The 27,826-nt window shown below is 36.7% G+C and overlaps 1 protein-coding gene across 10 annotated transcripts in view; it reads left to right on the top strand.

The window, feature by feature from the left end:
- Positions 1 to 27,826, top strand: part of RTTN (rotatin) — a 167,513-nt gene that overhangs the window by 90,015 nt on the left and 49,672 nt on the right. For all 10 annotated transcript variants that reach the window (XM_042961733.1, XM_042961734.1, XM_042961732.1 and 7 more), the window contains 5 exons: positions 76 to 234; positions 1,749 to 1,820; positions 13,877 to 14,066; positions 15,459 to 15,550; positions 24,399 to 24,492. In XM_042961733.1, the coding sequence (XP_042817667.1) occupies positions 76 to 234; positions 1,749 to 1,820; positions 13,877 to 14,066; positions 15,459 to 15,550; positions 24,399 to 24,492 (607 nt within the window). The remainder of the gene's footprint in view (positions 1 to 75; positions 235 to 1,748; positions 1,821 to 13,876; positions 14,067 to 15,458; positions 15,551 to 24,398; positions 24,493 to 27,826) is intronic.

Below are 27,826 nucleotides of genomic sequence, written 5' to 3'. Positions count from 1 at the left end.
CGTACCAGAGAAATTAAGAGTTCATGTTAAGGAATTGGGTTCTTTGGTTTGACGACTTTTCTTTAATCTGAACAGGTGAGGTTCACTTCACTGGGATTAGGATCGGCACTGACCACCCTTGAAACAGGTTGTGTGGCCTTGGCAAACAGCTGTCAGAACATTTCTGGTGGGCTCTGGGGGACTGTGGTGAACATTCTTCTGGACCATTCGGAATGCAGTGTGGTGCGCAGGGAGGTATGCCTGTCCGCCTAGCACCTCGTCCCCATTCAGCCTTAGAAACTCACGGTCGTATGGTCTTTGTAAACCATACTCTCTTGGGAATGACTTATCAGTGGTATCCTCTATGTTGTGGACTGATTGCTGGCCGTTATCTTTCGTACCTGCAAATAAAACCTCAAATAAAATACTAGTAGAGAATAAAAAAGATACGAATTCACAGTAAATACTGGAGTCCTTTATTTTGAGAAGACCAAAGTAGAATTTGGTATATTTTTATATGAATTCTTTTATATTATCATACATTAAAAGGTAGTTCATGGGAAAAAAGTTACTTTCATATTACCTCAGGGCATATGAATCTCTAATATCTATAGATAGAGCTTTACTTAAGATGAATGGCTGTCAGATAACTCTGTAGTAGTTATCATATATAAGAGGAAAAGTAAACCCTATTTTAATTTTTTCTAAATAATTTGTGGCTTCATTTTACTGCCACTTTTATTGAAATGATTGGTGCAATCTTTTTTAATGTTTATTTATTTTGAGAGAGAGAGAGAGAGAGAGAGCATGCACAAAGGGAGCTTGAGCGGGGGAGGGGCAGAGGGAGGGGGAAAGAGAATCCCAAGCAGGTTCTGAGCTGTTACCGGAGAGCCCAATATGGGGCTCAGTTTCATAAACCGTGAGATCATGACCTGAGCTGAAGTCAAGAGTCGGGCGCTCAACCAGCTGAGCCACCCACGTGCCCCTCGATGCAAATGTTTTTAAAAACAGTGATGCAAGAGTGATCTGAGGCTTGTGAAGAAAACAGCAGCTCCAGGGCCCGCCATTTGCCAGTTCCCAGTTCCAAAATCCAAATGCTGTAGTTTTCTTGTTGTTTTTAAGTAGTAATGCTTAATCTTGTAGCTTCCTCTTGATTCACCAACTTTAAAGATATCTATTGACTTCAAGTTGAGATGGTCGCAAATTTCACTCTCTTTGGATCCCCTCTGTTACCCCCGTTATTCACCCCTCATGCCACAATCTTTCACTGTATACATAATCAGTGTTCATATTAGTACCATTATTTAATTTGACCATCTTAAGGACCTAGAAGGTAAAGTTGGGCATTTGTGGTTTGTGTTTCTAGTTGGGACTTTTTTTATTGAGAACAGCTTGTATGAGAGGGATAGTCAGGGGGGGCGGGGAGGGAAGGATGTGTGTGTGTGTGTGTGTGTGTGTGTGTGTGTAAGGAAATAATAGAAGTGTGAAAGTGTATTTCTTAACTGCTACCAGAACAGTTTGTATTTTATAGATCTTTTTTTTGGAAAAATAAAATTCAGAAATAGAAAAAAATATATTTCCTGATAAAATAATTTCCTCCACTGTTAGGTCATCATATAACAAGAAACGGGCTTGGCAAATTCTCATAATGATGTCTCAGTATATGCAGTTGCCCAGTGATATGGTTTTTATTATTAAATTCGATATAGTGGTTATTTCAGAGATGACAGCAAGATGGCAGTATTGACATTTTCTTTTTTTTGTTTTAGGCTGCATTTGTTCTTCAGAATCTCCTTGTAATTCCAATGCCTTCAATAATTTTAAAGGATTATACTTGGCAGGTGGGTAACTTTAAACAGTTATCAAGCTGGTAGATATTTGAGATTAATTGATGATTAAATTTCAGCATATACATATACATATATATTGTCACTGATGAAACTTTATGGCAACAGGACCTCTTAAAAGAGAATTTGGAAGGGGTGCCTGGGTGGCCCAGTCAGTTGAGTGTCTGACTCTTGATTTCGGCTCAGGTCATGATCTTACGGTTTGTGGGATCAAGCCCCATGTAGAGTGTGGAGCCTGCTTTGGATCCTCTCTCTCCCTGTCTTTCTGCTCCTCCCCTGCTCATGCTGTCTCTCTTTCTTTCTCAAAATAAATAAATGAACTTAAAAAAAAATGTAGAATTTTGTTTTTGTGCTCGATCAGATTTACAAATCCTTTTCCATAACGTTAAAAATAATTTTGAGGGGCGCCTGGGTGGCTCAGTCGGTTAAGCATCCGACTTCAGCTCAGGTCACGATCTCACGGTCTGTGAGTTCGAGCCCCACGTCCGGCTCTGGGCTGATGGCTCAGAGCCTGGAGCCTGCTTCCCATTCTGTGTCTCCCTCTCTCTCTGCCCCTCCCCCGTTCATGCTCTGTCTCTCTCTGTCAAAAATAAATAAACGTTAAAAAAAAAAAATTAAAAAAAAAATAATTTTGAGCAGAAATAATAGATAACATGTTTACTACGTACAGAAACATTAATAGCTAATATAGAGTTTATTATGCATTCTTCTAGGAGCTTAACATTATTTAACTTAATATTTAACTTGTGTAATTGAGTTGTGGGCCACTAGTATCCTCATTTTGTAGATTAAGAAGCTTTCACACAGAGAGTTTAAATAACTTGCCCTGAATCACACCTTTGCTTTGAGTCTAGCTGGTCTCATACCCACCCAGTATATACCTCTGTAATTTAATAGTTATACACAAAATTATTTATACTTAAGTATGTGTTAATGTTAACATTTTTTTTTTTTTAACCTTTTCTGGGTTAGTGCAGTTAAGGTCATAATTTGTCTTTCTTTGGTTCTTACTGGATTAATTTTTTGTTTCATGTTCTGAATGTTGAATCTAGTAGTACCTAGCTTTTTTGCAGCCTGCTGCTTTTTAGATGATTTGGAGGATAGAAAAACGGTGTCACTGGGGAGGTAAGATGTGCTGTTTCTCTGTGTGTTTGTTAATCACACTATTGTACCTCACTCTCCAGGATCCTAGACAATTCTGAGGTTTCTTTTGAAATTTTTGTTAGAACATATCTTTGGAGGAATTGCTGAATCCACTTGAGCCTGTGTGAAGACAGCTTTTCAGGCAGTGATGTGAAGCGTGGATCCAGGTAGTTGTTAAGGCCCACATCTCATTAAACTCTTGGAAGGTTCACTTTTCCACACTTGACACACCCAGCTTAACTCTGCCAGTTATGGAAGATCCCACGCCACTTTCCCACTTGTTCTTGTAATTTGTTTAACACTGCCTTCTCATCCTGGTTGCTTATTCACCATCTGCCTCGTAATAAAACCATAGGAGACAAAACTGGAAAGAATACACAGGATTAATATTTATGTTACTGGTGTAGTAGTTTTGGTGCTTGTTATCCAATAACTAGATTTTAAGAGGTGTTGTTCTTGGCTCAAATGCAAATCACCACTAGTCCCGTTGTTAAACGAGCGACACTTGTGTATTATAAGCTTGGTAATGTAATGCCATCGAATTTTTTATTATTGAAAGAGCTATAATATAAAAGCTAGAGTAATACTACTTCTGGGTCCTATTGGAGCTCATGGGACATTTTATTATACTACGGAAGCATGTGTAGATGTTCACATTTTTCTCGTACAAGTTAAATAGGGCACAGTTCCTTTGTCTTGCTAGTGACCATGCTTACTGCATGGTTTTGTTATTCTGCATGTTTTTATCACAGAATTAATTTTCTCCTACAAAGTTGAAAATAGTGCTTAGAATGAGCTTTTGGGCTCTTCTGCCAGAATCTGAAATTCTGAGAGCTGCTCCAATCCAAAATAGTATTTGATAATGAAACTTTTGCTAGTCTTTAGCAAAATTAGGAAAATAAGTCTAATTTTTTTGTGTTTGTAATAAACTTAGATTTTCTTCCTGTTCTTGGTTATTATTTTTGGTTTCTAAGTGTCCTCATTTAGCATTATGATTGGTTGGTAGCCTCATATTTGTCCCCCAACATTTTAAAAGTTTAGTGGTACTTTATTTATTAAAAAAATTTTTTTTAACGTTTATTTATTTAAAAAAAAAATTTTTTTTTTAATATTTATTTATTTTTGAGACAGAGAGAGACAGAGCATGAACGGGGGAGGGTCAGAGAGAGAGGGAGACACAGAATCTGAAACAGGCTCCAGGCTCTGAGCAGTCAGCACAGAGCCCAACGCGGGGCTCGAACTCACATACCGCGAGATCGTGACCTGAGCCGAAGTCGGACGCTTAACCGACTGAGCCACCCAGGCGCCCCTAATGTTTATTTATTTTTGAGAGAGAGACAGAGTGTGAGTGGGGGAGGGACAGAGAGAGGGGGGGACATAGAATCTGAACCAGGCTCCAGGCTCTGAGCAGTCAGCACAGAGCCCGATGCGGGTCTCAAACTCGAACAGAGAGAACGTGACCTGAGCCGAGGTTGGATGTGTAACCAACAGAGCCACCCAGGCGCCCCTAGCGGTACTTTAAATTCCACCGTGAAAACAGCTGTTCCAAGAAGGGAGAAAAATAGTTTTCAGGTACTTCAATGGAATTTTATAATCTCCAAGAGGTTTGACCTTTGCCAGTTTATTACATCCGGAAAGAAAGTGCTACATATCTAGTATTCTGAAATTAAAACTGTCTTTGGTAGAATGATGAATAATGATCTTATTCCAAAAACTGTTTCATTTGCTTATCTTAATATGCATTTCACAGTATTTTGGGGATAGAGCAGGAAGTAGCACCAGTATCTAGAAGCTTTGTAAATACTGTATTTTGGTTGAGATAGATATTTGATTAATTATGTTTTACAAAGAGAATTACTTTTACTGCTTTGCACTTTGTTTTGATGCCTCAGGTCTGAGCTAATGTCCTCTGTACTGTTGTTCCACTGGGCATTCTACAGTGTTCTTTTTGTGATTTCTACCCATTTCCAAATTCTTTCCCTGCACCCCCAGAATAAATTCCCATTTCATGTCACTGTCTGGGATTGTTGTACTTCAGAGTAGTGATGATTTGCATATATAAATTATGTAACTGGTTGGTTTTTCTTTTATTGTTTTGTACTAGAAAGCTTAGAGCCTTCCTATCAAATGTGGCTTATCTGGTACATACATTTTTTTTACTTTATTCTTGGTTATGTTATTTTCTTTTTTTTTTAATTTTAATTTTAAGTTTTTTAAATTTAAAAAAAGTTTTTAATGTTTATTTATTTATGAGACAGAGTGTGAGCGGGGCAGGAGCAGAGAGAAAGGGAGACAGAATCCGGAGCAGGTTCCAGGCTCTGAGCAAGCTGTCAACACAGAGCCTGATGCAGGGCTCGAACTCACAAACCGCGAGATCGTGACCTGAGCTGAAGTTGGATGCTTAACCAACTGAGCCACCCAGGCGCCTCCAGTTCTGTTATTTTCATACCTTTGTTTTTCTTTCTTTCAACCCTGCTATACTTTCACTATCATGTTATAATCTATCTTTCCCTGTAATAGGCTTTAAATCTTTTCTGGAACAAGGGGAAGCATAAGTCACTTAAAACATTTTAATTTTAAAAAATATTAAAAATACATTTAGTAACCTGTATAATCCAATTTATTTTATTTATTATTTTTTTATAAATTTTTTTTTTAACGTTTATTTGTTTTTGAGAGAGAGAGAGAGAGAGAGAGAGAGAGAGAGAGAGAGACAGTGTCTGACCGGGGGAGGGGCAGAGAGAGAGGGAGACACAGAATCTGAAGCAGGCTCCAGGCTCTTGAGCCATCAGCACAGAGCCCGACGTGGGGCTCGAACTTAGTGAGCCATGAGATCATGACCAGAGCTGAAGTCGGATGCTTAACATACTGAGCCACCCAGGCACCTCTGTATAATACATTTTAATCTTCTTTTAATCAGAAAGGCACTAGCATTTAATACCTATGTCAATAATTTAGGTTCTTTTTCATATATTTCCTTTACTGCCATGCCTAATTTCTTGCCTTATTTCTATGTAGAATGTATGTGACCTTATTTTTAATGTATTTTTAAAATGTTTCTCTCAGCCCCTGCCATAGACACGATAGCTCTTTGTCAGCCTTTGCTAGTGCATGATGATATTGCCAAGTAAAGTTAAAAATCAGGTCTTAAGTTTTGTAGCCTGACTCCCCACTTACTTTTTTGCATGGGTGTAGAAATGTAGTGGATGTGGGCGGTCACTGGGAGTAGGGGAGATAAAGAGCCTGAGTCTTTCTGCTGCTTCCCTCAGCACCTCCGTTAGGGCCTGAAACCCGGGCGGCTGCTGCAGTGAGAACCCAGGTTCTGGTATGTCAGTCCTGCTGTATCACAGATCTTTTCTATTCAAGGCACTGTTTTTGAGAGTGATGCTTATAAGTATTTGTCTTTCCTTCTTCAAGGCTACAGCCTTCTCGGGCAGAGGAAACACAAATCACTGTGCACGAGGCCCTAAACTGTCATGCTCCCTGTTCTCCAATGTCTTGTAAACTCTGCAGTCTGACTTGGTGTTAGTACTCTTGCTTGTGGAAAATTGTGTTTCTGGGTTTAGTTTGAGGACCATTGTCACAAATCCATATCCCTGCAACACTAACAACCTGAATGGAACTTTGGAGTTGCTTATAACAAATTTATTGGTTAGATAGGGATTATCTATGAAGTTTGTTTGCGTTCATTTCTGTAAACATTTGTTGAGTACCTAAATTTTGGAGATTCACAGGTGATCAGATTTAATTCTCTGGGGCTTATGGCATGTGGGAGAAGACAAACACATATCCGGGGAACATTGCTAGAATATTTTATGTAGGATCATGGTAGCATATGCATAAATTTTGTAATATTAAAGTTGTTCTTTCCACTTGAAAATGGTATGACACATTTGAATGTAAAGGTAATTTCATACACTTACATACAGTGAGTTGTCGGTTTGTGGTGCAAGTACACTTGTTTGTGATTTGGTTCCTTTCCATATTAGTGACAGGACTTTGAGCTGTCCACATATGTTTTAGTTTTTTAACTTTATTTGGAAACAAAAATAACCTTATATAAAAGTTGCAGAAACGGTGCCTTGTACCCAGATTCCCCGTATGTTCTAATTATACCAGATTTGCCTTAATTCTACCTGCTGGTATTTTTTTTCTGAACTGTTAAGAGGTGCAGGCATAATGCTTCTTTTTCTCCTAAACACTTAAGTGTGAATTTCCTAAACATGAAGACATTCTCTTATAAAATCATAATAATTATCAAAATTAGGTAATTATTCAAGTTTTTCCAGTTGTCCCACTGTTGTCCTTTACAACACCCCAGTCAGGATCTAGGACCTGGTTTGGGAATACGTGTTGCATATAGTTGTCATGTCTACTTAGTTTCTTTTAGCTAAAATCGTTCCTAAATCTTTAACATTTATGACCTTAGCATTTTTGAAGAGTTTAGGCTATTTAATTTTTATAATATTCTTTAATTCGGTTTATCTGTCCTCAGGATTAGATTCAGGTTATACATTTTTTGACAGAAAAGCCACAGAAGTGACGTGTTCTTGTTAGTGCGTTGTCTCAGGAGACAAGATAAACTCTTTGCCCCATTACTGGTGATACGGACTTTGCTTGTTTGGTCAAGGTAGAGTCTACTTGTTTCCTTCATGTGGAGTTACATTGTTTTTTTTTTTTTTAATTTTTTTTGAAGGGAGATATGCTGAGATTGTGTCAATACCTATTTCTCATCAACTTTTCTTCTACTAGTTTTAACTTGATTTGTGATTCTTGTCTAAAGCAATTATTATAGAATGGTTGCCAAATGATGACTTTCTAATTATGTCATTCTTTCTTTTTGTCTGATTCTGTCATTTATTATATTTTAATGTAAGAAAGAGCTTTCTTTTCTGCCCCATTTATTTATTTATTTACACCAGTATGGACTCAAAGATTCTTAGATTGTTTTATGAGTTATAACCTGTTTCTGTGGTTATTTATTTAGATAGTCAAATTGTCAGATTTGACTAGGAGGAGACCCTTCATGAAGAATCTTTTGTCCTTTTAAGGTGTTTTCATCAGTCTTTGAGCACTTCCTTCCTTTCTGGTATAGCAAGATGTTCCAGAATTTCCCGGCCCCAGCCTGGAATCAGACATTTGATCAGAGAGCCCTGACTTCTTTTAATGGAGAATGGTATTTAGAAATGAGATCAGGGTTCCACGTCTGTTCTCTGTTCCTGGGCAGGAGGAAGGAGTCGTTACTTCCATGTGCTTACAGGGAACATAGCAGGAAATGGTCTGCGCATGTGTTTGTGTGTGTGTTCTGGAGAGATAGTCGACTCATTAATAGTTACAGTTTTTATCATTTTCATATTTGATGTGTTAATTATCAGTGCATATTTTTCATCTCTTAATGTGTTCATCAGGAATCATCATAAAGTATTGATTTTGCAAAACAACGAATACTTGATGTCAGAGAAGCAGTATCATTTTATTTATATTCATATTTTATCTGTAGTTAAGGATTTTGTGTGTAATTATGGTCATTTTTTCCAATTTCTGAATTGCATTATAGCAGTTTTCTTTAATTGTTACATATCAAAATGATTTGTCATCTTGAAAATATTCTCTATTCTTTTTTTTTTTTCCTTAAAGATTTTATTTTAAGTAATCTCTATACGCAGTTTGGGGCTTGAACCCACAACTCCCATATTAATAAGAGTTGCATGCTCCACAGACTGAGCCAGCCAGGTGTCCCTGTTCTCTGCTCTTCTTAAATGTAATTTTCAGTTTGCTTCTAGTTCCTTTTGAATCATAGCTAAATGGGTATACTAGTAGTGTGACACTAGGACTAAAATACTTGTTTTTAAATTAATATTCTAGCTTATTGCATCCTTGAGAACAATGTTTTCAAACTAATTGGAATGTTCTATGACATAATTAATTTGCTTTTCTCTTTGCAAACTTATTTATAATGGCACCTGGTGATTTGAAGAGTTTTCTTTTTTTGCATACTGTCCTTCTCAGCTGTTCCTGGCAGTTTTGCAGATGATCTGGCAGCCCCAGCACTCACCTGAGGGCAAGTCTGGTAAGGATATAGACCTCCTGAGACAGAGCAGTTAGACCATGCTGATTTCCCCACTATGCCAGAAGCCAGCCCCATCAATTACTGATGGATCTGTGGAGCAGAGCCTTGTGTGTGCAGGAAAAGCTTCATTGTTCTGGCCCTTGTACCATTAGTCATCTGCGGAAAGCCTGAGTCAGACCATCTTTTGTGCATATGCTGGGCTTGGCTTTAGTACCCTGAGTACAGCTCTGTTGCTAACATGCCATTGCCACTAGGAAGCTTTGGCATGTGGAGAAAGGGTTTTCAGGCTTAATGAGTAGTTAAAATAAATCAAATTTAAAAAATAATGGTGTAATATGTATGTATTCAAGATCATTTGGTCTTCTTTGAGGACTTAAAAATATTTTGAATGAATCGTTTGAAGTTTTAGAAAAAAAAAATTTTAAGTAATAAATACATACAGTTAAAGCACCTAATAGAGCTTGTAATGAACTTTACTGCCTCTTTTCATTCACAGAGACAGCTTTACCTCCTACTGATTTTAATACCTTCATATCTCTAAATAGTAGTTTGCAATAATGTTTGTTCCTTTACTGTGTTGATACACAGGATTTAGCTCATTTAAACAGTGTCCTGCCAATTTAGTTTATTACTGTTCTTAGTTTCTCCACTGCCGTTTCTGGTCTTGTGACCTATGGATCATGTCTCTCTCCCTCCATTTAGAAGGTGAGAAAGTTGTGGGTAAGATGTTCCGTAAGCCGATCTTTGTCAGCTTTAGTTCTGCTTTGACTCTGCGAATCTTGATTATGTTTACATTCTCTTCTGCAGCCTTCATTTATCTAGGAGTTGATTCTAACAATTATAAACTAGTAATTTACTACAGAGCCATTTACTGGGCTGCCATGACTCCTCTGATGCTCAGAGGAAACATTTTCTGATATTCATATATATGTATATATATAGGTTTGAGTGTGTGTATAATTTAAAAAAGTGATTGGGTGATTTTTCCCCCCCTTGGAGTTTTTATCTTTAATTTTTTTTTTTTTTGGAATTGTGAATCTAAATCATATTTCATGTTTTTCTAAACTCTTGATCATCCTTTCTCTTCAGTTAGGATCATTTTTCCTAGAAATCATCTTCAAAATAATTATACTCCTACCTAAAAACAAGTGCATGAGCAATAAACTTAATGAGTTCTTGCATATTTGAAAATGCACTTAAATTGCGCTTGATAGTTTGGGTAGTTACCATATATTAGGTTGAAATCATTCCTCATCAGAATTTTCCTTCACTGTCTTCTAACTTCCCCTCTGCTGATGAGAAGTTGGATCCCCATGTGGCTGTTTTACCTCTTATGAGTCCCATATTAGGTCTCTTTATATCTCTTATATTTTTATCTCTTAGTCTTCATTTTCTAGGATATTAATTTTTTCATTCAAATCAGAATTAATTTAACTTCTACAATCTTGGTAGGTTGAAAATTTTTCACTGATTTATAGGCAAAGAAAAAAATCAGGTTCTAAAACCTTGTTAAGTAGATGGAATTTTAAATTATGTCTCTTATTATGACTTGTTATCATTACTTTCTAAATATTTTTTTAATATATTTGTAAGGCCTAGAGAAAAAGCACATTAAAATTTTTTTTTTAATGTTTTATTTATTTTTAAGACAGAGAGAGACAGAGCATGAGTGGGGGTGGGGCAGAGAGAGAGGGAGACACAGAATCTGAAGCAGGCTCCAGGCTCTGAGCTGTCAGCACAGAGCCCGACGCGGGGCTCGAACTCACGAACTGTGAGATCATGACCTGAGCTGAAGTAGGTCGCTCAACTGACTGAGCCACCCAGAGGCCCCAAGAAAAAACACATTTTAAAAATAAAGATCTTCCTTGGCTTGCAATGGGGTTATGTCCTGATAAACATTGTTCAATTAAAAACATTGGAAGCTGAAAATGCATTTAATAAACATCACAGCTTAGCCTAGTCTACCTTAAATGTGCTCAGAACACTTACATTAGCCTGCAGTTGGGCAAAAAAATCATCTAACTCAAAGCCTGTTTGATATCAGGTGTTGAATATCTCATGTAATTTATTGAATAGTGTCCTGAGAGTGAAAAATAGAACGGTCGTGTGGGTACAGGATGGTCGTATCAGTCACTTAACCCTTGTGACTGCTGGCTGACCAGGAGCGGCAGCTTCCTGTTGCTGCCCAGTCATGAGAGTATCGCGGTGCATATCGCTAGGCCAGGAAGAGCTCAGACTTCAAAGTTTGAAGTATGGTTTATATTGAGCACTCCTCGCTTTGGCACCCTTGTGAAGTCGAACAATCGTAGGTTGAACCATTGTGAGTTGGAGACGATCTGTGCACTGACTGAAGGATAGATGTCATGCTCACGATTCTTTATCACTATGATAGTTATACATAGTTATACAATAACTACTACCGTTCTATATCACTTACGTATGATTTCTCACTTTGAAAATACTTGTAACTGAAGAAAAGGCGGATTTTAGGAAGACAGCAGGTTTGTAACACCCTTCCTTCTAGCAGATGGTATAACCATCAGCCTCCACAGAATAAAGAATCAGCAGACTTAGTAGGAGCTCTTGAAGGGCTTGTTTTTGAGATTTATATAGTTTATATTCCTTCACCTATTTTTGTTAAACCTTTATGAATTTTGGACTGTGGTATAACTTATCCAGGAAGCAATTATATAGGTATGATTTTTCCAAAAGTGGAAATTTTATATAATCTGTGTGATAAAATTTAAAAATTGTTCTGGGCATCATTATGAAATATATTTAGAAAAATAGTATTTGTCCTACTTTGTTTAATAATTTCATTTTATTGATTTATTAAGGTTTGTTAAGTAGTTATAGCAAAGCTAGTAAACTTAGCTGAATTATAGTTCTCATCTTGGTTGTTAATTCCTTCTCTGAATTATTATAATGAGGGCTTTAATTTGTGATGTTAATCAACTATTGCGAATCTCTTCTGTATTTGACATGTGTTGTACATTTAAGAATGTTATAAGTTGTGGGCACCTGGGTGGCTCAGTCGGTTAGGTGTCCGACTCTTGATTTCAGCTCATGTCATGATCTCATAATGTGTGAGGTCAAGCCCTGTGTTGGGCTCTGCCGTGGTAGCACGGAACCTGCTTGAGATCCTCTGTCTCTCCCTCTCTCTGCTCCTCCCCCGCTTGTGTGCGCATGGGCAATGTCTCTCTGTCTCTCTCTGTCTCAAATAAACTTTAAAAATGGTATAAGTTGCTTAAAAGAGAAAGTTTGAAGCTGTGGATGTTAGGATTGGCTTTGTGGTTTGGGATGAATTATTTCATCCTAGCTAATTAAATAAGATAATGCATGAAAAGGCCATATTGCCTGAAATGTATACCATGGCTAATAAACAGCCACATGACCCTGTTCTTGCGCTTTTCTGTTTTACCTGCTTCTTCTAGACCTCAAAATTTCAAGTTACACAGGGACCACCATGTGCTAGTTGCTCATTAAATAATCTTCTTTCTTTTCTTTTTGTTTTGTTTTTTTGAGAGAGCCTGAGCAGAGTGGGGGCAGAGGGAGAGGGAGAAGGAGAATTTTAAGCAGGTTCCACTCTCAGCGTGGAGCCTAATGCAGGGCTAGATCTCACAACGATGAGATCATGACCTGAGCCAAGAGTTGAACATGTAATGGACTGAGCCACCCGGGCTCTCCTAAGTAGTCTTATTTCTTATTAAACATGTAAATTGCTCTATTGATAAAGAATAAGCTCACGGTATTAGGTAGGTTTATTAGAATACAACAGTAACAAATTCATGACTATAAAAGGTATTAATAATGAAGAGGTTTCATTATAATGATAATATCCTGAAAAAGAAAGGTTAATGGAAATGATCTTATTGGTGTAATTATACCTTTAACTTGTGAATTATTTGATCTTCCCGGATAGTTTTAACATCCATTTTTCCTTGGTGATGAGGAGGCATGAGAAAAGGGACCCAAACACAAATTTCACAGTTAATGATAAACTGAATATGTTTTGACCATACCTTTCCTGGTGGCACTTAGATTTCTGTTTTCTGTCTTTTATTTTTCTTTCTCTTATGGTCTGTTTTTAAAATCATAACTTTATTATCATTTTCCAAAAATGGAAATATTTATGAGCTAGTGATAGGATTATTTGCACACTTGAAGTGAATTCTGACTGCTTGATTTTTGCCATTGGATATTCCAGGAAAAGTAGTGAGTGGTAGAGCAAAAAATTATTTGGAAAAAAGTGCAGAGAGATCAAAATTGTATAATGGCCCATTCTTCTCAGCCTACTCCTGATGGAAAGCGTGTGTGTGTGTGTACCTGTGTGTTTCCCTTGGTGTGGTAAATTCAATGAGAAGTAACATGGCAAGCAAGTTTTATCATGGGTAGTGATGAGTCTTTTTCATTTTTATCTGGCACATTGATAGGTGCAAAAAATAATTTGGAACATAATTATTGGACACATTATTTCAGATATTCGCACAATTATTTTATACCGTGTAGGTTGAAAAATACTGTTTTTATTGTATTTGTGGCTCAAGTATGTAATTACTTGATTAAAACTACCATTTCAGAGAAATGTTTTAAACTAAATGTTTATCTCTCAGGAGGTGGAATAGATCAGCCTTCTGCCTTCAAAGGATTTTTAGGCGGCAAAAACTTGAGTACTATGTAATAATTAGCCCTAGGTCATGCTGTTTTGAGTGCAGAAGGACAGAGGCAAGTGTAAGGACCCATATGATTCGTTGAGGAGAATGTGGGGCGTGTAGCAGGTCTTTCTGAAGAAATTATGTTATAAATCAGTGTCTCCTTTTCTCTCCCTTTCCTACAGGGCCCCTGTGTCCACGATGAGGATTCTGGCATATCACTCGTAGGAAAACCTGCCCTTCAGGCTCTTTTATATCACTGTCATTTTTATGAACATTTGAATCAGATGGTAAAACATTGTTACCTGGGACGGTATACTTTTGATTTGAAATTTTCTGCTCTTGATGGAACTTCAGAAGGCAGTGATTTAAATGGTAAGTACATTATATTTTTATTTTTACAAAAGCCAACTTTTTAAAAACTGTTGAAAATCTATGTGTTTGATATTTGAAAAATAATACTGAAAATATTTAAAAAATAATGAAAAGTACACGTTGACCTCCGGTCCCACTGTGCAGAGATTACATTTGTTAATGTTAGGGTGTATTTTCTTCCAGTCTTCTCTCTCTCTAGCTTTTGTTTATTTTACATGATTGTGTTCATATCTTATGTACATTTCTGTGTTTTCTCCTTTCACTAGACATTGCCTAAGCACTTTCCTATGTTATAAATTCTTCATGGAAACCATTTTTGGTATCTTATTATTAATGTTTTATAAGTTACTTCATGTCCTTCAGTTAAGTTTTATGGTTTTTTTTTCTCTGTTAGATGTTTTAAACTTTTTGGAAGGTGGTTCTTCCTAGGCAATCAAGTATGAGACCTTTTCATACTAAATTTTCTTACATGTTTTGCTAATACATCAAAAAGCTATTTGTTTTTGGTTTGGTACTCATTTATCAAAATATCTTATTGAAACCTTTTTATTTCTATTTTTAGATTCTTTTGGATTTCCTAAGATCTTAGCACATATAAATAATTTTGTCTCATAATAGTAAATAATTTAATGATTTTTAAAAATAAGTTGTATTTATTTTAAAATGAATTTTTAATAGTAATTGTTAAAAATCTTGACATAATTCCACATTTACAGACAAGGTGCAAGAATAGTACAAGCATTCCCAAATGTTAACATTTTACTATATTTGTTCCCCTACGCCAAGTGTATGTATATGTGTATATGTACATAAATAAAATTCATTTATTTATATACTTATATACATGCATACATATATATTTTCTGAATATTTAAGAGTGAATTTCAGAAATAGTTCCTTTACCCCCAAATACTTAAGTCTGAATTTCTAGTTGGCTTTTCTGCTCAGTTCAGGAATTAAGAGGAAAATGATATTTAATGAAGTTTTTGAACATTTTAAATACATATCCCTATTAGCAAAGTGACACATTTCATTGTTTGGATTTCCCTGGATCACTGTTCCTCAAAGCTTAGTCCTGGAACCATTGTCATTGAGGTCTTTTTGAGCTTGTTACAAATGCAGAATTAGGGCTCCCACCCCAAATTGCGGGAATGGAATCTCTGGCAATAGAAAATTGCTTTAATAGTAGCTCTTTATGATCCTTAGGCATATTAAAGTTTGGGAGCTGGTGCTCTTGCTAAATTGTATTAGATTAAGCTAAGCAAAGTCTAAAAATTAGGCACCTTTTTTTCTTGGTTCTTGATTGGCTTCCTGCAACAAGTATTCTTTCTGTTAATTGCTCCAGTAAGGAGGAGAGATGTATTCATGTTGACAGTTTTCTTGTTGTCACAGGTTTAGATGATTCATTCAAGTTTTGGAGGGCTCCATCGAGGTTGTCCAGTCAAGATCAAGATCCAAGTTCTCTCTCCACCGTGGAAACAATGGTACTTTGAAAGAATGCATTAGTGCTTCAAACTATTTTTTTTAATGTTTATTTATTTTTAAAGAGAGAGAGTGGGGGGAGAGGGTCAGCGAGAGAGGGCAAGGGAGAGGGAGAGAATCCCAAGCAGGCTCCACGCCATCAGTACAGAGCCCAGTGTGGGGATCAGTCCCACGAACCGTGAGATCATGGCCTGAGCTGAAATCAAGAGTCAGACGCTCAACTGACTGAGCCATTCAGGCCCCACAAGAATGCATTAGTGCTTCATTTTGAACCTCTGGAAGTTTGAATTTATATAGTGGATGGACAGGATAAGACTGTATTCAGAATATAAGGTCATGATTAAAATAGCTGTGATTTATTTGAACTGCTGTCTGTGCAGAGTTAGGGACTGATGTACTCATATAGCTGCACTGAATGTCCTTTTAGATGAATTTACAACCTTTTTTTGTACCTTATTTAAAAGAACCGGAAGCATGAAAGTTTAAAAGTGTTTATCGGTAGTAATATAATAGATCCTATATGATCATAAAACTTGATTACTCTGCAGTTTTGTTTAAGGACAAAGCAATTTGGAGAAAGTGGACCCATTCAAATGATTCCAGTTTGGTACTGGAGATTTTATTTTATTTTTTTATTATTATCTTTAAATGTTTATTTTGAGGCGAGGGTCACGTGTGTGCAAGTGGGACAGGGGCAGAGAGAGGGAGAGAGAGAATCCCAAACAGGTTCTGTGCTGTCAGTGCAGAGCCTGATGCAGGGCTTGATCTCATGAACTGCAAGATCAGGACTTGAGCCCAAATCGAGAGTTGGATACTTAACCGACTAAGCCACCCAGGCACCCTGGTACTGGAGATTTTAAACACATTTCTAAATACTTGCATCAGGTAGAAGCTTGTTTTGATTATCTGCAATACCTGAAATTTGTGCCTGCCTGCCTTCTTTCTTCTTTTCATTCATAAGTTACTTTGTTCTAAAAAGTTTGAGACACACTAAGTATTCCTAAATATGACTGAGACTAGGTTTCACTTGTTTTACAAGCGTACAAAATCATTTACTGTCAAGTGGAAAACATTACACGAAATCATAAAGTGTTTTTGGAACAATTACTGCATCATAAACCCTAATAAGAAGACAGGACCTTGGCTTTCCTGCTTGCAGGAGCAAAAGTAATATGAGAATAATAAATAATTACCAGGCAGTAATAAAGTTCATCTCAATAATTAAGATCCACCTCCTATGGTTTCCCAACACTGGTACTTTTTGTGACAGTTTTAGGAGTCATCCTTTTCCCTGGACCCAGAAGAGTTTGTGGTTAGTGCTGAGCTGAAGCTTTATTTGGAAAAATGGAGTAATCACCCCAGGTCCACTAGATGTCATGCTTTCCTTTCCATGCTAGAAATAGTATGTCTTCGTCTCCACAAGAGAAATAATATAATTAAATGCAAAAAGGAGCTGTATTAATTAGTTATTTAGTTCCCAGAACGGCAGCATTAGTATGTGCTTAGAAGTGACTCCTTGGTTCCTGTGTTTATTAAAAGGGCTATCTGAAATTTGTACATTGTTCAGTTCTTTGCTTATAGTAGGTATTCAGTAAATAGTAATTGCTCTCATTAATTTTGAGTCATCCTAGCTGTTTTGTAGATACCAAGTTGTATTTATCCTATGCAAGAGGATTTAAGTACTTTTGCATTTTTCTATTTTATGAGATAATAATAATGTATAATAGTAAATAAAATATATAATAATAAAAATATATTTGTATAATATATACTAGAAACTTTAATCATAACAAATCTTATAGATCGGGAAACTAGATTTTCTGAGAAAGTTTTGGAAATACATTTATTGTAATCTTTATTAAAATAGAAGCACTTCCGTTAACATAAAAGTCTTTAACTTGCTTGTGTTCAGACATTACGTATTCTTTTAGAAAAAAATACAATGAACTTTTTTTTTTTTAAGGAATTCTCATTATAGTTCTATGTAAGATTTATTTTGTATAGTTTCTTAAAAGACAGTTATCTGTTGGAATTTTTACAGTCAACTCTTTTTTTCTTCTTTTGGATTCCAAGTAGAAGAGCTTTGGTGTTGGTGACTTTTACTCACCAAATTGGCTTTTACTCACAGAAATAGTCTCATTACCCCAATTCTGCTAATTGTCATCTTTTTCTTGCCATGCCAGAGATATTGTATGTCTTTCTTCCAACAGGAAAAGAAATCTGGAGAGTTTATTCATTTTTCCAGTATTACTTTAAACCTGAGCTGTCATACCCAGACCAATTAATACTTTCTTAAGTATAAGAATATGGTGAGGTATATCAGTTCAGTGGATTTAAATCTTGCCAATAAGTGTATCTGGTTATTCATATCATTATTCTGTGTATTTCCCAGATACGGCAAGAGATGCAGTTTGTTTATTGGTCGGTGTTTTCATTTTGTCTTTCCAAGGAAAGCACTGTCTTTTGCTTTGTGTGCTGTTGCTGGGTCATTATCCGTTCTGTGCAGTTAATGCCACGTTAGAGACCTTGATAACCATTTTAAAGTATTGAAGGTCATTCTTACTATTGTTGTTTTACAAAAGGAAAGATTAAAGCGTACAGTGAATAAGTGTCTTGTTCAAGGCTCCCGTGCTGGTAACTGATAGGGAACTCTTTGAGTCCAGCAGTGTGTTTGGCTCTAGAGTTCAGTTGTTGGCCGTGATGTTACACTCCTTCAGGACAAAGCCATGTGCTAGGTGCCATGATAGATGTTGTAGTCAGGGTGCAGTGAGGTTACATTAGAGGGAATGATGAAATATAAAGTGATACTGTATAAGAAGTGGCAATTGAAATGGGCTTTAAAGGATTAATCTTCTTTAGATATATGCGCACATTTGCGGGGAGCTGAAAAGATACTCAGATATGTCTTAAGATTCGGTACCCAGTTAACAGGGGTTGAAAGTGTAGTTGCGAACATGAAGCATACTGAGAAGACTGCGTGCACATATGTCGTACTGAAAGCATTAGACATTCAGAAGAGGCATGGTTTGTTTGGAGTGTGGAGCAAAGACCAAAGTTTAATTACCAGGTAGGGGTTAGCTAAGAGAGCTGAACCTGTGTTTGGATTTGAAGAGGTAGGATATCACAGCTGTAGAGATACAGTTATAGAGCTATTTCAGCTGAGTCAAATGCATGAAACATTACAGTCGACATTAGAGAAACATGTATTGGCATTTGTGTGATGTAGTTTCAGGTTTTTTTTATAGAATGAAGAGTAGACCAAGGACAGTTAAAGCAGGGATATATCCAAGAGGCTTTTAGGAAGAAAAATAGTTTTGATGTAGGAATAGTGATAGAGTGTGGGCATATGGTAACCCCAGGAAAAACCTGGGGAGACTGTAGTTTGCATGATGGTAGAGAGAAAGAGAATGATATACTTTGTTTAAATAAATTTCAATCGCCTGTGGGTCTAAGAACCTGTATATTTTAGTTAGAAAGAAAATATAAGTGAGATTCTAGTTCCTCAGGTATTAGTAATACAGGCCACTGGGCTGTAGTATAATGAAAATGAACACTTTTTTTTGGTATAAAAATTTAGTATTGATTCTTTAAACAAAACTTAGGTATTGGTTGTTAAAAAGCAAATCCCCCCACATTAGTTTTTCCTACTGTGATTATTTTGTATGTGACATTAGCATGAATACAATAGCTGGTGAAAATAGAATATTCCATTATGTGTGCCTCGTGTGTACTAGTTTATAAATAATTATTCTTTTAAACATTATTAGAAAGAGCAAATAGTGTTTATTTTATATGTTTTTCTGTATTTTGTATTCACTATCATACGTCTGAAGTTATCCAAACTAAGTTACTATAGAGGTTTAGCCATTAATGTCAAGTGAAAGTGTTTAAAGAAATTGGCAAAAACATTTTGAGATAGATTTCAGCAATTTTATTAACCAGGTAACTGTAACTGAGGTAAGTAAAATAGGTTTGGGTCTTATATTTGTGCTAAAATATATTTTCTTAATTTTGGTAGAACTGATTATTTTATATAATAGGGTTTGATGTAAGTAGAGAGTCAACTTTTGGCCTTTAGAGCTCAGAATCAACACCCTCTAGTGTGCTGTTTGCTGAAGTGCTACAAATGGTGTTAAACCATTTGAGAGCGGTAGTGTTTCCCAAGTGAAGAAGTAAGGTCTTCGAGAATTTAAGTATTTGGCGTAGGGTCACAAAGCTAATGGAGAGTGGACTAAGACAAGCTCTAGGCAACTTGCTCCCTTAAATTATATACAGTAGGGCGTAGGGACTGGGACTGTGCCCTGGGGTTAAGTCTCTGCATGTGAGTGATCTTACAGATAGACAGGAGAGAAGCTTATATCATCTTATGCTCGTTCTTTCAGGGAGATTTTTCTGAGCTTTCTTTTTCTATGTTGTACACACTCCATTTGAATCATGGATCTATGTAGTCAGAGTGATTTAAACTTCTGGTTGTAATTTGGTTCGAATTAATGATTACAAATTGCGAAGCATGCCAAAGCTTTCCCGCTCTTGGGCATAAAGAGAAAGGTATCATTTATAAAAGTGAGCACAGGAACCCTAGTGTTCCTTGGAAACGTTTCATACTTTATATTTTGCCATGTTTGAAAAATGTGAGTAGATTTGTACCCTCTCTTTTTCATCTCACAAATCCTTTCTTCCTTTGTTCTCTTTTAATTTTTTAAAAATCAAATAACTTATTTAGGCACCAATACTACATTTGATGAAAGAAGATGGAAAGTATTATAAGATCACTTGACAAATAAAACATTCAAGTGCTAAATTAGCTTTCAAAAATATTTGAAGTATCTAGTGAACTCTTTCATTTCTGAAAGGTAGAATACAAAGAAAACAGTTTTGAACATTGATGCATTTTGTTTATATGACAGAAATTGTCTTTTCTTAAATTAAAAACAAACTTTTTTTAATGTTTATTATTGAGAGACAGAGAGATGCAGAGCATGAGCAGGGGAAGGTCCGAGAGAAGGAGAGACGCAAAATCTGAAGCAGGCTCCAGGCTCCGAGCTGTCAGCACAGAGCCCGACACGGGGCTCGAACTCACAAACCGTGAGATCATGACCTGAGCCAAAGTCAGACGCCCAACTGAGTGAGCGACCCAGGCGTCCCAAATTGTCTTTTTTTTTTTTAACCCAAATTCTACTTTGATACGGTAAATGACTTTGCTATTTTCTGCTACTTCAAAGGGACTCTTACTATTTTACAATGAGGCATGATTTAGAAAACTTCTTTAGCTCTCAAATCTGTTTCTAAACACATTGAAGAAAAGGCTATTATCTTTTTTGGTTTTTATAAGCAAAATTTGATTCCGTTTTAGGACAGTGGCTTTAAGTAACATCAATTTGTCTGCCCTAACAGGCTTTTATTGCCTCTTATATACCAGCAAGGTGATAAAGATCCAAGTATATATACTTCAGTTCAAGAAAACCCAGTTTTATTTGTCTTATCAAGGGAATGTAAATTGAAAATCTCAGGATGTGTCATGTGGGAGACGAGAAAGAGGAAAAAAATGTCTAGATTGTGATTTTGTTCTGAAGCCCTTTTAATGAAAAGAGCAAGTGACAGAAGAATTAACCAGACCTACTATTGTAAGGACAGCCCTGGGCTCCCACTGTGGGCTTTCTGGCTCCTAAGAGGTAGAGACCAAATGAGAACGTGAGTTCTCTGCTGTGGGGGAAGGAGTGGCTAAGCCTGCTCAGTTTGCTGGGAAAGTAAGCCAACCCCTCCTCCATGGAAACGGCGTGGGGAGAAAGAAGCATCTCCTCGCAGACAAGATTGGTCAGCATTTTGGAGGTTTGTCTGAGGGCTTCTTCTGACTTGAGTGTATTTGTGATGTCATAAACGTAGTCCTCAACTGAGAATCCTAATGAGAGTGTGACCTCGGGCCCTTACTTGAGGTCCTTATCTCTAAATGAGGACCTGGACTAGATCAGGCCTTTTCTACCTGTAGCACTACGGGCTCATGTGAACCTCCTCCACCTTCCAGAGGCTAAGACTTGAATTTTGCAAGATAACAAGTCAGATATTCACAAGTTACTTGCAAGATGACAAGTCAGATATTTACATATTATTACATATAACCAAATAAATGTCCATTAGAGATTATTTTCAAACAAGCAAGGATTTGAGTATAGAACCAGAGCAATTCAGTTTAATACCTTTTTGTCTTGTTAAAATAATAATGTGCTAATATAGTAAATTAAAAAAATATAGATGTTAGTAGATAATATAAATCACCCATAATCAAATTTTAAAGCACAATATATTACTGTATAAAGAAGTCCTTGTGTTTTCTCAACCATACGGGGTAGGTTATAATATAACTATTAGGCAGATGCTTTCTAAAATCATATTTTCTGAATTTGTATGTCACTTCCTTGGACTATATTAAGGAAAATCACAACTTTTATTACTGTCTGACCTTTGGTCACAAACCGTGACTTTGCTTTCTTCTAACGAGCCCTTAGAAACCTTCTTTTCCTGCTCTGAATGCTACCTCTGGCTTTGTCAGTGGTGAGGGCTGCTTGAGTGTCCGTTGAAAGATTGTTAATTGAAAAGGTAAAGGATTCTAGCATCATTGTTCTCTTCAATTTTATTATATAAACAAAGGAGCTTGTGGTAGGTGCCATATATTATTAGCTCCTGCGTGCTTTGTGATACAATCTCAGTTATGATTGTTGTCCTCACAGACTGTAAAAGTTATTTGGATGTTTGTTGACAGGATGTTTTTTTCCACATTTCTTAGAGCCAGTTGTAGTAAATACCATTTTTAGAAAAATAAATTTTAGGTGTTTCCTATTATCTGGACCTAATATTATATAAAATGAGGTATTTAATACATGATCATTTAGGAATGATTTATTTAGACTGAAATTTGTCCGGATTTCTTTTTTGGATGACTTTACATGCTGGGCTTACATTTATTGGCCACAGCTTTCTGTTGTTATTGTAATGTTACACTTGAAGTGATAGATGATTAAAGTCTTAAGTTCAAAGGGGGATTTTAAAAACTGGATATAAGTTCCATCAATCATTTTCTTCAAATTTATATTCTCTTTACTAACAGAAAATAAAATATAACCTTGGTTTATTTTTGTTAGTACATTTTTTATTAAAAAACAACCCTGGGGGCACCTGGGTGGCTCAGTCGGTTGAGTGTCTGACTTCAGTTCAGGTCATGATCTCACGGTTTGTGGGTTCGAGCCCCACGTCAGGCTCTGTGCTGACAGCTCAGAGCCTGGAGTCTGCTTTGGATTCTGTGTCTCCTTCTCTCTGCCCCTCCCCTGCTTGTGCTCTGTCTCTCTCTGTCTCTCAATAACAAATACAGTTAAAAATAAAGAGATAAATAACCCTGCTTTATTTTAGTATTAAAAACAAAAACCTGGGGGGGGGGGTGGTTCCTGGGTGGCTCATTTGGCTTAAGTGTCCAACTATTGATTTCAGCTCAGGTCATGATCTCGTGGTTTGTGGGTTCAAGCCCTGCATCAGGCTCTGTGCTGACATTGTGGAGTCTACTTGGGATTCTCTTTCTTTCCCTCTCTCTCTGCCCCTCCCCCACTCGTTCTCTTAAAATACATAAACTTAAAGAAAAAAACAACCTTGGTTTTTGCTTTGACTCTATCATATCATGTCTAAGGCATCCTACTTTGCATGTTAAATGCACAGTTAGTGTATGAGTACTGAGGTGTATGGTATCTGAGTTTGAGATAGGGTTGATTCATGAGATCTGTTGACATTGATTACTGACATGCTTGCTCTATGCATGCACTGACCTGCAGCTTGTCTAGGTGTGTGGAGTAAATTGATGGTAAGAAAAGGAATGATCTGACCTCTGCAGCTAAGATGTTTTTCACATAGAAGGTGCCAGATACATCAGTTTGAGCTTTTTCAGTTTTACGAGGCCACACAGTCTGCTCATCTGTAGATCTGTAGGTGAAATTGTGTTTGCCTCCTACACAATTAGTGTTATGTTTAATGTTTTAAAAAAATACTGTATTCTGGGCACCTGGGTGGCTCAGTCAGTCGGTTGAGCATCCAACTCCCGATTTTGGCTCAGGTCATGATCTCATGGTTCATGGGTTCAAGCCCCACATCAGGCTGTGGAGCTCCAGGCTGCCAGCACAGAGCCTGCTTGGTATTCTCATTCTCTCTCTCTCTCTCTTTCTTTGCTCCTCTCCTACTTGCATACATGTGCTCATGTACACTCTCTCTCTCTCTCTCTCTCTCAAAATACATAAATAAACTTAAAAAAATAAAAAGTACTGTGTTCTGAAACACTGTGTCCACATATGACCTGAAACAGTTCTTTTGTGAAATGGGAAAAGGTAAAGAAGAATCGTTTAGTATTTCTGTTGATTTTTTCATAGGCACTGTTAAAATTTGTGTGTGTCGTTGGATACTTATAAAAAACCCCTCTTATTATGAATCAAGTAGGACAAAATATCTCAAGGACGCAATGAATTATGCAAAAGTTAAAGAAAGGAGTATGGTTTAGCCTTTTAACACTTGGATGATAAGAGGGAGTAGGCCTTATCCAGACCTTAAAATCCTAAATGGGCTTCAAATCAAAACTCTGCTCCTTTGACTTGCTGCTTTACATAAATTCCAGCAGGTCCTAAAAGAAGTTGAAAGTACCCTTCAAAGAACTTACAACTCTTAAAATATGAAATGTTTTCCAGTCATATTAACTAGTATAGTTTTGTCATAAACCTTCTTGTTTAAGGATTTGTATGTACATATTGGTTCTGTTTCGCTTTCCATGTGGTAACATTAGTTAGTGTTAAGAATAAAATCATTTTCTTTGCTGCTCCGTAGGTGGCATCTTCATCCGGAAGCACTGAATTTCCACCATTTGGGCCCTCCACAGCGCCTCTCCCTGAAGCCTCACACGACCAGTTTGTGGCTCAAGGTACCCTTTTAGGAAGAATTCTACTTTCTTTCTTTCTTTTTTTTTTTTTTTACATTTTTTTTCAGGTTTATTTATATTTGAGGAAGAGACAGAGCACGAGTCGGGGAGGGCCAGAGAGAGAGGGAGACACAGAATCTGAAGCCGGCTCCAGGCTCTGAGCTGTCAGCACACAGCCCGACGCGGGGCTCGAACTCACAGACCGCGAGATCATGACCTGAGCCGAAGTTGGACGTTTAACCGACTGAGCCACCCAGGCACCCAGACATCCTACTTTCAAAAAGAAAAATGACAAGTTGGTCCAGATATTTTGAAAGTAAATATCTGTAAGAACAAAATTAGGGGCGCCTGGGTGCCTCAGTCGGTTAAGTGTCCGACTTCGGCTCAGGTCATGATCTTGCAGTCCGTGAGTTTGAATAAATCAGAAGTTAACAAAACAAATACTCTAATAAATGGAATTTAGTCATCAAATAAATAGTTAATTGCCCTATGGTTCCTTATTAGTTAAGCATAGATATTTCATGTTTGAATTTGGGAATTCATAAATGTTAGTTAACTTCACTTTTCTCCCCCTTTTAGGGAAAACACTTCAATTTACCCCAGTAGTCCACTTGAAAGTGGAGAGAATCTGGTCATAAATATTTTCAAAGGGTATGCTTCCATTTTAAAGCACACAAAACATGTTGAGTCTTTATTAGAAATGCTTGATGAATAGCCTGGGATTTATTTTTATTAATGGCAATATATAAATTCTCTTCTTTGTATTAGGGACTGCTTCCAACTCTATTATGCTTCAAACTTTATATATTTGGGAGATTACAACTTAGCTTGTATTTATTCCGGAGAACATACAGGCCTTATTGTAGCATTAAATTCTTCACCTGGAAGGAATGTGCTGCTGCCTGAAAAGAAGGTACTTTACACCCTGAAGTATAAGCATCCACAGAGAAAAGGCTTTAGAAAACTTGAGAAATAATTGCTTAATTAAGACTTTACTCAGAGTTTTCATTATAATATCTGTTCCCTGACTTCCTAAACAACATCCCATTTTGTTTTTTAGTAATTTACGTTAACAATATAAAAGAGTGTTTAATTGTAGAAAGTACTCATTTGATCTTAAGAATAAAAGGAGCAAACCACATGGTTTAAATTGTTAAGAGCCCAGAGCATGAAATCAAATTTGAGAATAATTCAAATAATCATACACTCACCCATTTAATAAGTGTAGAGTTCATTGGTTTTTGCACAGAGCTGTGCAAGCATCACCACCGTCAATTTGAGGACATTTTCATCCCCTAAAAAGAAAACTTTCCATTGTCAATCACTCCTCATCTGTTTTCGATTTTTTTCCAGGCCTAGTGCGTCACTAACCTACTTTCCCTCCTTATGGGAAATTTCATAAAAATGGAATCATACAGGGCACCTGGGTGGCTCAGTCAGTTGAGCGTCCAACTTCAGCTCAGGTCATGATCTCGCCGTTTCGTTGGTTCAAGCCCCGCGTTGGGCTCTGTGCTGACAGCTCAGAGCCTGGAGCCTGTTTCAGATTCTGTGACTCCCTCTCTCTCTGCCCCTCCCTGCTCACGCTCTGTCTCTCTCTGTCTCTCAAAAAATAAATAAACTTAAAAAAAATGGAATCATACACTATGTATTTTTTTGTGACTAGCTTTTTGCAACTAGATAATATTCTCAAAGTTAACCCATATTGTATTATGTGCTGGTATGTACTCTCTATGTATTGTTAAAGATATTCCGTGGTATGGTTATACCACTTGCATTTACCTACCCATTCATCAGTTGATGAACATTTGGATTTTTCTACTTTTTGGCTCTTATGAGTAACTCTGCCGTGAGCATTCATGTACAGGTTTTGGTGTGGACATATAGTTGTGTGGGGTTTTTCTGTTTTGTTTTTTTGTCACATTATTCTTGATTTAGATTTATTTTATTTTCAAAGACTGTGTTTAGAATGTATATTCACGCACAGTTTTACTGGTTCAGCCAATCACTTAAGTATGTATATTTGACAAAAAAAACTTTTTAATCCTTTTTGTTGAATATGCCAATGAACAGTGCTGCAAAGCATTGAATATATGTTGTCAGTGAGCCATAAGACTAGAGCAATTATTTTGTTGTTGTTAGATGTCTTCCTGAATTCCATCTCTTTAAAATAATGTTAAGGTAAAATGTGATTTTCTTTTACATTTACTTATTTATCTATTTATTTATTTTAGTGTTAATATGATTTTAGTTCCCTCAGCTGGAATATGTAGCAGGATTTGCCAGTGAAGCTGGTTAATCCTTTTATTTGTTGTTTTGCTGCTTCTTAATTAACCAGGGAATGAATGTGCCTCGAAATGATTTAGGACAGGATGAAAAGAATTTTCTGTAAATGTATATTAGGGCCACTTCAGACGTGAGTTTTCATTTTTATTTATTTATTTATTTATTTATTTTTTTAATTTTTTTTTTAATGCTTATTTATTTTTGAGACAGAGAGAGACAGAGCATGAATGGGGGGAGGGTCAGAGAGAGAGGGAGACACAGAATCAGAAACAGGCTCTAGGCTCTGAGCTGTCAGCACAGAGCCCGACATGGGGCTCGAACTCACAGACCGTGAGATCACGACCTGAGCCGAAGTCGGACGCTTAACTGACTGAGCCACCCAGGCACCCCGAGTTTTCATTTTTAAATTGAGTTTCTAAACGTTTGTAAAAAAAAAAATACATATATATCTTATATTAAAAAAAAACAGTCTCTTATGATCAGTAAGCCTACATTTGATGCACAAAGGTGAAAGGAACCGTTAAAAATGTTAGTGTATTTGAGCACTATTAATATAAGTAAGTAGGATAATTTTCTCTAGATAAAGTAGAAAAGTTTTATTTAAATATATTGGATGAGTTTGAATTTCTGAACTGCCCTGCCCTCCCCTTTTATTGGTATTCTTCTATAAACTAAACTTAACCTAAAAATGCTGCAAACATGTAACACATATCTTGTGAATATTTACATTTTTCCCTTAAAACCACTGGAACGGTTTCTGTGGGATTACCTGCATCTAATTTTCCCGATTTTATTTCGTTTAAAGTATCAAATCTTTCTTGATGCTCCATTGTCCCAAAGTTCTATATTCCTAATTCCACCCCAAAGGAATTTGTTAATTACACAGGAAAATGAAACTTTACAGTGGAGAAACCTGGTAGACAGCATTTGATCAAATGGTTAACCACCAATAATGGCACAGATAGAAATCATGTTTTCCTGGTAGGATGCACCGAAGATCTAACCACGAGGAACCATCAAACATCAGACTTTCTACAAAGTAACCGGCCTGTGC

This window comes from Panthera tigris, chromosome D3 (assembly GCF_018350195.1).
Source record: "Panthera tigris isolate Pti1 chromosome D3, P.tigris_Pti1_mat1.1, whole genome shotgun sequence".
In the NCBI taxonomy this organism is placed as follows: domain Eukaryota; kingdom Metazoa; phylum Chordata; class Mammalia; order Carnivora; family Felidae; genus Panthera; species Panthera tigris.
This window is presented reverse-complemented; position numbering and strand designations above follow the sequence as displayed.